The sequence below is a fragment of the Lactuca virosa genome, chromosome 4 (genome assembly GCF_052849685.1).
Source record: "Lactuca virosa cultivar CGN04683 chromosome 4, Lactuca_virosa_CGN04683_v6, whole genome shotgun sequence".
Classification (NCBI taxonomy): Eukaryota; Viridiplantae; Streptophyta; class Magnoliopsida; order Asterales; family Asteraceae; genus Lactuca; species Lactuca virosa.
In genome coordinates, this window is record NC_136429.1 from 357,711,628 (window position 1) to 357,724,649 (window position 13,022).

The 13,022-nt window shown below is 32.8% G+C and overlaps 1 protein-coding gene across 1 annotated transcript; it reads right to left on the minus strand.

Annotated features, from left to right (window-relative positions):
* Positions 1-324: 324 nt before the first annotated feature.
* Positions 325-11,603, minus strand: LOC145108664 (putative disease resistance protein RGA3). The gene is made up of 2 exons (XM_079045738.1): positions 11,449-11,603; positions 325-3,796 (listed from the first exon to the last, which is right to left on the minus strand). Exon 2 carries the CDS (start codon positions 3,789-3,791, stop codon positions 561-563), a length of 3,231 nt encoding a protein of 1,076 aa, XP_078901864.1. The 5' UTR covers positions 3,792-3,796; positions 11,449-11,603; the 3' UTR covers positions 325-560.
* Between the last annotated feature and the right edge of the window lie 1,419 nt (positions 11,604-13,022).

A 13,022-nucleotide genomic window follows, 5' to 3' on the forward strand; every position in this document is an offset into this window, starting at 1 on the left:
TAATTCAATTTAGAAAACTCTTTTAAGAATGCTTGAAAGTTTCCACCTAGGATTTTTGTTGATGTATGAAACAATCTACAATAAAGATGGAACAAAAAAACTAATTTAATTGTAGTTATGTAATAATAGAAGTTTAAAAAAAAATACGAGCTAGAATAAATTTCATGGAGAAGTGATGATTTTTTAATCAAACATATGCAGTAACAAATTTTTGAGACTAAAATAGTAAACTGCATCTGACTTTAGGGGTTTTTTTTTCTTTTTGTCCCGGGCCTAAAATATGTTTGGACTGGCTTTAATACGGTACAAATTTATTGAAAAAAATAGGAGAAAAACCATGATTGATGTTTATATTTTTTTTTCGTTAGTAACAGGGGCCCAATCAAGAACTTTTCAACTTATGCCTAATTGGTTGACTGACTCCTTTCAAATACAATCAGAATAAAAAAGGGTGCATTACCTTATTTGTGTTTTACTTGTAATATAACCACATGAACCTAGCCAGCCCACAAATATATTCAAAAACTTTTTTGTCTCAATAAAAAAAAACAAAGATGTATTTACACTCTCGATCCATCTAAGAAAACATTTGCTTCAACTCGTTTAATTTTTTCTTTATCTAGTCCCTTGCAAGAATTGAACAGCATACTTTGAATACATGACATATTGACTAACCATATAGGCAATCCTCGGATTCCAAATCCCTGTATGGTTAACCGAGTCAGCGAAGTGAGGTGCTTTATTTCTTCTGGTAACGACTCCCAATGATCCCAACCGTTCAGTTCCAACGAGTGAAGCTTGTTCCTCAACCTCTCTATGCCTTGGAGACTTGGGAAATAATGTAGCTCCTTGGAGAATGCACCAAGTTTCAACCTGCTTAAGTAGGAAAAACAGTTGAACATTCCAGGAGGCAGGGAAGTCAGTTTGTTGCATTCGATAATACTCAATCTCTTCAAAGAATGACGCTGGTTATGGAAATTGGGTAATTCTAAAAGACTAGGACAACCGTGGATTGCTAAAGTTTTGAGAGATGTGAGGCCTTGTATACTCTTAATGGACACGAGCCTTTTGCAGTCCTTTATCTTCAAGGAAACAAGAGGGTGGAGATAACTTTCATCTAAGAGAACAATCTTTGGGCAACCACTAATGTACAACCTTTCAAGGACAGGCGATAACATTGTTGAGCTGTTCGTTTCTGCATCTATCCATTTTTCAAGGCTTTCCATATCACTCAGTTGGAGTGATCTCAGCGATGGAGACAATGGTTTCATTAATCCAGTAACATTAACATTGTCACCTTGACCTAAAGAACTGCTTAAGCATGTCAAGTTGTCCATCTTCCTTAACACAAGATCCCTAAGAAGTGGTAAGTACTTAAGCATTGGAAGTGAGAGGCACCTGCTACATCCATATAATTTGATCTCCACAAGCTTGTTAAGGGACGTCCATCTCCCTTTCACATCAATTGCCATCATTGTTACCCAAGCTGAAAAATTATCACCAGAAAAGTTGTAGATTGTCAAGCTTTTCACACTTGCAGGGGGTTGCAAGCCTTCCAATACATCCTTGTCGTTTCGGTTGCCAGATTCATCTTTATTCCAACAAAATTCAATCTTGTATAATTTTTTCTTTGCGGTTAAATTTGCCTGGGCAGCTTCTTCTTTGCTGCTAATTGATTCAAGATTCAAAATATGGAGCTGTCGACGCAGGTGTTTCAAAGGGCCTAGCTCTTGGATTTGATGTCCCTTCTCTTTACCCACGTGAAATGAAGTCAATGATCGAAGAGAAGTCAATCGTCCCACATTATTGATGAGAATGTTTTTTGGAAACTCGAAATCTCGCAGGCTTATCAATTTTTGAATGTCTTGGGGAAATTTCCTAAGATGGGAGCAGCCACGTACCTTAAGAGTTTGCAAATGGTAAAGTTTACCAATAGTTTTTGGAAGATAACCGATAGCGGTATTAGACAAATCAAGATACCTCAAATGCACCAACTCTCCAATTGACTCGTCTAAGATAGATAGTTTACATCTATTGAATTTGATGATTCGCACCCACTTAAAACGTTGAAATGAAATGTTCTTCTCAACTTGACCCTCAAAAAACAATGTATGCAAAGATCTAGCTCTCATATTCTCTTTGAAGACCACACAACTCATCTTTTTGAGAGAGATGTCAATTCGAACATCATTTCTGCAGTGTCGGTACATTGAGAGATGTTTAACCTGTGGAATACGCACAATATCATCGCTTGTTGGATGCACGAGACGTATACTTTCATGTCCTAAAAGTGATGATGAAAGATCATGCACCAAGTCATGCATGCTACAACCAATAACGGAGCCGTACTCATCTCTTTTAACATCTTGGAACAATAAATTGCTAACCAAAATTTCAACAATATCATTTCCAACATCCTCCATCTCCTTGTTTCTAGTCTCATCCGCTTGAACCAATCCTAAAGCCATCCAAAGTTGAACCAGTTCTTCCCCTTTCATGACGGTGTCCTTTTGAAAGATGGAACAACAAGCAAAGCATTGCTTGACAATAGAATTTGGAAGATTATCAAAGCTTAATTTCAAGCTGTTATGAACTCTATCCCCTTCGCCTTCTAGATCCCAAACCTTGCTATCTTTGATGGACAACCACTTCGATTTGTCATCGTAATTACGCAACATGCCTCCAATAACATTTACTAGTAGTGGCAAACCATGACACTTTTTCGAAATATCACGGCCTATATCCTCCAATTCTTGCGATGGTGGTTGTCCTGCCACAAACGCTCTATCTTTAAACATGGACCAGCACTGATCATCAGAAAGACCTTGCAAAAAAATAAACTCCTTACTCATTGCCAAAGTTCCGATTTGAAGATTTCGTGTAGTAACAAGAATGCTACTTCCATTATGTGCGCTCACTTTCAGCATACAACTTCTAAAGTCATCCCAATGTGCCCTCTCTTCATCCCAAACGTCATCTATGACTAGCAAATAAGATTTTGATCCTAACTCCTTTTCAAGATCTTTAATTATATTCACCCTAGTTTGCGACTTAGGTTCTTTTCCAGCAAAAGATTCATAAATTTTTGCAAGCAGTTTGTTGATATCAATCTTAACCGACACACATAACCAAGCTCTAACATCAAAATGTTGCTCAATTTTTTGATTATTGTAAACTGACTTAGCCAAAGTGGTCTTCCCAATCCCGCCCATTCCAACAATGGGAACAATCGTAAGTTTTTCTTCTTTTCCTGATTCGGTTAAAAGTTGAATAATACGTAGTTCGTCATTTTCCCTGACAACAATCGTGGATTGGTCTAAATATGGATCAGTCTCCCGACAGAAACTATCTGGAACACCAAACGGCTGTTCATTTTGTAGGCCTAAATCATGTGCTCGCTTATTAATCTCAAACAACCTTTTGCTAGTATTATCGATTTTATGACTCATTTCTCTGCGAAATGTTAACTTTTTCAAGCTCGGAAGATATGGTAGCTTTCTTGCTATGCGATCTCGTTTCTTTACCGCACACCTTAGCATTTCGTAATGAACCTCATCTAACACATCATCAGCTTCATCGACAACATGTTTTAGTTGTTTCAGCCACACCATCACAGCCTCTGTTCCTGTTTGTCTCTCAGCATCCCACAATTTGGCGCGAATCAGGTCCAATGTTTCATGAAGGTTGTTCAACTTTTCTTTGTAACCCCAAGCTAGGACGATCTCGTTGGCAGCTATAGACACCACGTTTTTCAGTAACCCATCGGCAGCAATAACTAAAGCGTCGACCATTTTCACTGTTGAGAGAGAAAGAGAGAGAGAGAGAGGGTCAGTGAGAGAGAGAGAGAGAGACTAAATGGAAGCAAGACTGTGTATTAAGATCGGGCTTTAACCAATAATATATACATAAACAGGAGGGAAAAGAAGCATGTAACAAACTAACTAACACAACTACTCGGGTACATGACATGGCAATAATGACGTGGCAAGCTTTCTAACAGAAAGTCAATGATCATTTTGACTTATACTCCAATAATCATAAATACAAAAATATATATAATGGAATTTAATTAGTCACTTGTGAAATTTTGAATACTGGACTTTGCTACACAAACCTTTACACAGAAGTTTTAAATTTGGATTCTGATAGGAAATTTGGATATCCGAAATTTATTTCCTTTGGTTTAATCTAATTAAACTACCACAAATTGGAGAATAAACAACAACTTCAATTCGAATTCAACAAACAATGATACAATGTCCTCCAAATGGCGATGACCTAATTCGGTAGCAAAACTACACATTTTTGTTGCTTAATGGGAATGCAGCAAAAAAATGATAAGATTTTAGATTTTAAAAAAATGAATAGTGAAAGAGTTGCCATCGGAATGTCACCGCAGCTTCAAAGATAGAAACCAGCAATGATGTGTTTAAGCACACGAGAGAGGATAAGTTCATACAAACGTGTTTCCCTCCAACATCATGTGTTATATTCGATGACAATGACAGACAACAAGAGGGGTATGGTGTTGAAGGGTATTAGAGACGATTGATGATAGCAATAAAATTAAGGTTTGCTACGAGTGAAGGGGTAATTTTTTTTTAATAAATTAGGAATATTAAGAAGGAAAAAGAAAAACAAGACAAAATTGCAAAAATGGTACTTGTGGTTGGCAAAATTCTGTAGTTTTGGTCCAAAACGGAATGTTGTTGCACAACTGGTCCAATTTTAGATATCTTGTATGGTTTTGGTCCCTATGGTTGGCATTTTTATTTTTATGTGTTTTTAGTCCAGACCCAACCTAAAATGACGAATATGCCCTTTAAAAATTCTTTTTTTATTTATTTTTAACTTTTTATTATTATTTTGAAAAATAAAAAGAAAATAATACCACCTTACTCTCTCTCTCTAAAAAGAAAATAATACCACCTTACTCTCTCTCTCTCTCTCACACTCACACTTGCATTATGTACCATTTTTATACTTCCCACCTATCATCTTCACCTTTTTCTCTACAACTCTGGTGTACGTTTTTCTCACTAGTCAAAAAACCACCAATGCTTAGATTCTTCCTCCATTCACAATTTCATTACCCATAATTTCCCAATTCCCAATTCAAACTATCAAAAATGAAACCAAATCACCCACAAAAAACTATAATATTCTGCCCTAACTCTACCTCCACCTCCACCTCTATCCGCGGCGACACTTCTTCGGCTACAACTGGACCTGCCTTTAACAACTTTACCTCTGATGTGACTGGAAAAGGGAAGAACATGTAGGATGAGTTTGATGATCAAGATACCGACGTTGATGAGCTGTTGGCAGTGTTAGGATACAAAGTTAAGTCGTCTGATATGGTTGATGTTGCTTAGAAGATTGAACATCTCGAAGGAGTTTTGGGGAACGATGATGGGTTGTCTCAAATTGCTTCCGATTCCGTTCATTATAATCCTTCTGATCTCTCGTCGTGGCTTCAATCCATGATTTGTGAGCTTAATCGCACAACTGGACCACCAATGGCTGACGATTCATTTATGAACGCCAGCTCAGCTAGCGTCCGCGCCGTTGCTCCCTCGTCGGGTTTAACCTCTGTGTTTGTAGACGATATGCAAGCGATACCCGGGAACGCGATTTACCCTCTGAAGAAAAAAGCAAAACATTCTCCTTCTTCTTCATCGGGTGCCATATCCGCTTCATCTTCGTATAACTTGAAACCTAAACCCAACTCGAATTCGGTGGTTCCGATCTACATTTTTTAGGTCTAGGGTTTTCATTTTTTAGGGTTAGGGTTTCCTAACTGCGACAGATGGTAGTGGAGAATGGTGATGGTATACGAGATTTATGGTGGTGGCCGAATCCATTCTGCAAACTCTAGCCCTGACGGCAGCTTCGACAGAGGAGTGGTGTGTGTATGTGTGTTATGAATTTCTGGCAAATTTCTGATATGTGCGTATGTGTGTGTTTGAGGAAAAACATTACAGATCCGATGGGTTTCAAAATCAAAGGAAAGAGTGAAGATGGGGGTTTGATTGAAAGAGTGAAGAAGCATGTCCCCTCTCGCTTTGAGTTAGAGAGACACCCTTTTCTCAATTTTAATTAATGAAAAACATTTGAATTTTAATTAATGAAAAACATTTGAATAAATATAAAAAAGGTTAAAACAGAAAAATAAATATAAGGGTATAATAGTCTTTTTATGTTGATTGGGACCAAAAACAATAGAAATATCCAATTTTAAACTAGTGGTACACTAACATTTTGTTTTGGACCAAAATTACAGAATTTTGACAACCACGAGGATCATTTTTACAATTTTATCGAAAACAATAAAGGTAACTTGGTCTTTTAATATCGGGGGACAAAAACTATAACGAAAACCAAAATGCTCTTGAATTAATAATTTTTTTTAATTTTCTTTTAGATTTTGAAGAATTTTTAGAAAATATTGAAGAGGTGAAAAGTGATACACCGGATAAAGTATGACAATCTTGACACGAATAAATGAAAACGCTTTGAAATTTTATAGCATTTTTTATTTGTTATATTTTATTTTGTATCGAATAAAATACTTGTATTATTATGTTTATAGATTAGTAAATAAAAATATGTTTTTTACGATTTACTTACGAATATTATAGTATAAGTAATATGTATAAATGCAATTGAACAAAGATGCATATATGCACCCGAAATGTTGATTTTTTGGGTTAAAAAATTAATATTTTTTTTAAATATTTCAGTTTTTTAGAAAATCTACTGATTTTTAAAAATTTACTACGTTTAAAAAATTGTAGCTTTTTAAAAAATCAATTTTCTTTTAAAATATTCATGTTTTCTAAAAAAATTATAAACTTTGCATTTTTTTTCAATTTTATAAAGTATTATTTTTATAAAAAAAAATCTGAAAATTTGATTTACTATGTTAATTTTTTGATATTTTTATTAATATTTCTTATAAAATAAAAAATTAAACATTAAATGAGATTCATAAGATGACGATCATACCCTTAATGAGTTAATTTTGATCAAATGTTCTACCTTTAGTTCTCGGGTTCTTATGAATATATGAGTTCTCAATGGATCTTTTATATATATATATATATATATATATATATATATATATATATATATATATATATATATATATATATATATATATATATATATATCATCCGTTCCTCAGGTACATTTCTTATGATTTTAAAGTTTATAATTTTTAGGAAATAAGAGTCTACGCAGGGCGTATACTGTCAATTACGCAAGGTGTAATTCATTAAACGCATGCTGGGATCTTATGCCCTACGCTGAGCGTAACCTTTGTTACGCACGACGTAGTGGCATTGAGTGCAAACCCTAATTTACGGGGTTTTGAGTCATATTTAAGGATCTTAACCCCTTGAGACCTTTCTTATGACCAACCTCCATCCCCTTTAGCCCCCATCTCAAAACCCTAATCCTTTTGAGATAGTTTGAAGCTTGTGAGATATCTTTGGTGCATTTTGATTGTTAAAGAAGGCCATTGTTGAAGTTTTGGTGCAATCAAGCTTGTGGATGCAGATCTTGCATCTCTGTGTCCATCTTCAGAAGGTATAAAGTTCAAACCTTGATTAATGCTTTGCTACATCTTGCTAGTTTATGAGTTTATGTCCTTTTTGTCCCATATTCTTGGTCTTTTGGGTATAAACTACTCCAGGCCTTGTGAGTAGCTTTTCTAAACGTTTTGGATTGTATTAAGTTAAAAAAATGCAATTTTCGCCCCTTTCTTCCATCAATGCATGTGATATAGGACATTAGATGGAGTAAATATTTAGGGTTTTGGATTTGAGCTCTCTTTAGCCATGCAAAGGCATAAAGTTGGAGAATTTATGATTTAGAATGTTCATTAGGGTTAGATCTGAGCTTTGTGTGAAATGAATTAATGTATTAAATGTTTAAAGTGAGGATTGGCAAAACGTGTAATATGCGGGGCGTAATATGGGCTACGCCCAATGTAGCCTGATTGCCACCTGTTTTTGGTTAAGGCTCTACACCCTGCGTAGAGCTTGGTGTAAGCCATGCGTAAGTCAACTAAAGGTTGACTATTGACTTTTTGACTAGTTTGACTATTGATCAACTTTGAAGGGTTAAGGACTTGGAAGGGCAAAATGTTCTTTTGCCCAAATAAGGACTAGTCTTGGTATTTCAACTTGTAAAGTAGAGGTAATTACCATAATTGTTAATTAGGTTTATTTTTTGATATGATTAATAGGAGGAGTCTAGTACCGACAGTTCAAGTGTGAGGTTATCACTCTTTTATGAGAGGTGAGTCTTCTCACTATATTGCCTATGTAATAGTATGTGTGCATGTTGACCATCTCAGTCTTATTTGATATTGTCGTTATGTGCTATTCAGAGTTGCGATAACCCCCCGGGAGTGCTGTTAGCCCACTGAGACTACCGATAGTCTCTAGGGATGCTGATAACCCACGGGCGTGCTGTTAGCCCACTGAGATTGCTGATAATCTACACGGTTGCTGATAACCCCACCAAGCGTGTTGTTAGCCCATTGGGATTGCTGATAATCTTCAGGGTTGTTGATAACCCATAATTGTTTATTTTATATTGTACTGTATGTGATATTTTGGGTAACTCACTGAGCATCGTGCTTACAGTTGTTGATAAAATGTTTCTTAGGTACTTCAGATGATCGCGGAAAGGCGAAAGCTTGATTGAACACATACACGACACGAAACGAAATCGGGACGAAATCAAAATTCGAATTCGTTTTCGTGTCGTGTTCGTGTCAAGTATAAAAAACACGATGTCGTGTCGTGTCGTGTTCATGTTTACAAATCCACACGAAATTGACACGACTGAGCATGTGTTTGTCGTGTTTTTCGTGTTTTCGTTTTTATCGTGTTATATATGATTAAATATGAATTAAATAAAATAATAGTTATGTAATATTATCTTTGTCGTGTCGTGTCGTGTTGTCGTTTTTTAATTGGTTCGTTTTTGTGTTAGTGAAAAAAAACACGACATCGTGTCGTGTCGTGTTCGTGTTACAAAAAACATTGTCGTGTCGTGTTGTGTCAGACAAAAACACGACACGACGGCCCGATTTGACAGACCTACTCTAATATATAGGATGATTGTATATATATATATATATATATATATATATATATATATATATATATATATATATATATATATATATATATATAAGATCCATGAAGACTAAACTAAGGAAGAGAACCAACAAACTTTTGTATCTATCATGGATTTAAGTACCAAATTTCACACGTGCAATTACATATGTATATCTAAGAAACTAGGAAAAATATTTATAAAAAAAAATTATATACATTTACATATGTACGTGTTTTTTTTAAAATGTCCATATGCACAAATTAATATTAATATGCATCAAAAATGCTTTTGTTAAAAACTTCATTTTTGAATATTATTTTGAAATATAAGAAATATTTTTGATATATATATATATATATATATATATATATATATATATATATATATATATATATATTCCGTATTTTCATATCAGTGAAAATATTCCTTATATTTTGATATTAATACTTAAAAAACGAATTTCAAAAAAGTGAATTTTTAATGAACATACACATTTTTATAAAGCATTTGTATTGCCTCTATATGTATAAGAATAAACATATTTATATATTTATGAATAAATATATGCATATGTATATTTATAACTAATAAGTATATTCATATGTATAAGAATACATATATGCATAAGACAAGTAATATATATGATTATGCTTATACATGCATCTGCATTTATATAAGAATACATATACATATATACATATGAATAACTATATGTATAATCATAACTAAGTGAATATATATATATATATATATATATATATATATATATATATATATATATATATATATGCATATGGATATGAATAAGCATATGTATGTACATACATATGCATAAAAATAAGTAATTTTCTAAACTAAAACAAAAAAATTGAAAATAATAATTATTTGATTTCATACTTTAGAATTAAAAATTGGAAGCACGAAAAATGTAATTCCTAGTTTGAAAACTACAAAGACCAAAACTGTAATTATATTCATATCCTTCTAAAATTAAAAGCTATAAAAATCAAAATCATAATTTTTTTGAAGTAAAACTTATATGGACCAAACATGTCATTAAGTAATTTCCTAAACTAAAAACTATACGGACAAAAACTATAATTAATCTATTTGGTTAATTAATTTAAATCCATAAAGATCTATAGTATAATTTTTATTCTAGCAGTAAAAATGTCAAATTGCCATCACGAATACTATATACAAAAAAAAAAAAAAAATCAAAACACAATTATTAGATGGAAATAACTAAATCCAACTGATCATACTAAAATTGTAGGATATGAAACAAAATCCATGTGAAACATATAGTTAACAAAAAATTTTGTTCACTGTTTCTATAGGCCCCCATGGTCGCACTCCTTTGCAGAAAAGGAAACCACCGGATAATGAAATGGGCGCTAAGGGTAATAGTATAATGACATAGACAAATAGCGAATTAGTTTTCTCACGAAATAGATGAAGTATTAACAAGAGAATTAAAGTCTTGATTAGTAAACATATCAAAATTGTTTCACATAGTCTGAAGTGTTTTTGAATTGATTCAATTCCAAATTTTTTCTTCAAAACAAACTTAAACTGAAGGGGGTAAGCCATACGCAAGAATATATATATATATATATATATATATATATATATATATATATATATATATATATAAAAGGCTAGGTTATTTTGTTTTTTATATTTATTGTGTCCTAAAATGCACCAATAAGAATTTAGTAAATTAAATAATTATTTAATTAAATAAATATAGATATTAAATGATTTCTATAATTATATGTACATTAAATAATATCCATAATTATAATTCTTTTTTTATGGAAACTAATTAAATCCGTCATTAATATCAACAATAATATTCTTTCAGAATAAATTCGTATCTAGGTTTTTATATATGAGTTCATATTTTGTTTCAGAACTCACTCACTTAAAATACAATAAAGTTGAATGGAATATGAAAAACGAGAGTGTATTCTACTAGAATACACTCTCATTCTGCTGGAATACACACTTATTCTTTTAGATATGAATTCATTCTTAAAGAATATTATTGTTGACATTAATGACGAATTTAATTAGTTTCCATAAAATTGAATTATAAGTATGGATAGCATTTAATATACATATAATTAATACTAAATTCTTATTAGTGTATTGTAACACACAATAGATGTGAGAAACATTTGAACCTACCTCTCTCTATATATATATATATATATATATATATATATATATATATATATATATATATATATATATATATATATGGTAAAACCGATATGCATAAAAAAGATCTTTCATAGAAGAAAATACCTGTGTAGTTGCTTTTTCTTTCGATCTTCTTCTTTGTAAGAAATGGTTCAGGATTTGGAATAATGAAATTGCAATTTGTGAAGAAAAAAGAGTAGGAGCGTAGGTTATAAAAAAGATTTTATGACCTGCGAGGAAAATTCCCGGTATAAGCAATGGAAATCAATAATGCAATCCAAAAGACCAAAACACTAAAAAGGTCAAATGTGGAAAATGAGTATTGAGTTATTGATAAGCCGATGGGCCCAACCGGTTCCAGAGAATAGGAATTAGGGAGTGGTCATAATTCAGAGTCAAATTTCATCCTTGCTTTGTGCACTTTACAACTGGCTTCAATAACTTCTAGTCATAAGGCCAAACAAACTATACACGGTAGTGTATAGTTTTGTCAAACATGGGTAATTTTGGAAATTGTAATTGGGTAAATAGGATTTGCTGTCCTTTTAACATTTTGTAATTTATTTGCTTTCTCCTTTTTTTTGGGAGTGGTTAATATATTTCCGTCGTTTTTTAAAAAATAATAATAATAAATAAGGCCAAACAAACGGTATGTAAAAAATGAGGTCGCTGTATTGGGCTTCTGGAGCCATAAATGACAAAGTTCAAGGGCTAATAGTAACTATCAATTTACAATTACTTGGTTAGGTGTGAAGAAGAATTGTTGCATGAACTAATGTCAAAAAAGGGTGGACCACTAATTACATTGTTGGCCCTACCGGAGAATTGTTTTCAACGTACACATTTCCGAGGAGGTTTTTTTATGGCATACTATTCACAAAAAGTCAATAGTGACTATATCACTTTCACATATGTGCAATGTTTTAAAAACCGGTTTGAACCGGCCGGTCGAACCGGTTGGACCGGGAACCGGGAAAGAGAGCGGTTCAACTATCACCGGTTTTATATCTATTTCTGAACCGGATCGAACCGGCCGATTTTTACAAAAATCCGGTTGAACCGGTTTAATGAACCGGTTAAATTGAATAAAAACACATGAAATTGAAACCTTTTGGATAATAAACTTTGGTAGTTTTTTCATATTTTTTAAGAGTTTTTCTAAATAAAAGCACATGATAAATGTTATGAAGTTTTTTGATGCGTTTATATTCATCTAGGACTTTATTTTCTTTTTAATGCACATAGATTAATGTAAAACTTGTGGTTATAAGTTATTTTAATGCATTTAGATTGATCTACAACTTGTTTTCATGTGTATTTTAATGCTTGAACTTGTGAACATCAAATTCTTTATTTGTATATGTATGTATGTGTAGGAAAATACGAAAAAAGATGAAAATTATAGAAACCGGTTTACTCAGCGGTCGAACCGGTTAAACCGGTTGAACCGGAAACCGGTCATCGTACCGGTTCAACTAAAAAACCGGTTTTTAAAACATTGCATATGTGTGAATATGAATAATAGTTACGGCTAAAGTTATGTATATAAATATATGTGTGCGTACGTAGCAGAGTGCAACAAATCGAGCATAGATATATAGAAAAGAAATAACGAGGTTGTATTTTTGTTGAGTCTTATTTTTATCAGACAAAAATACGTGTAATATCTTACAGTGAGT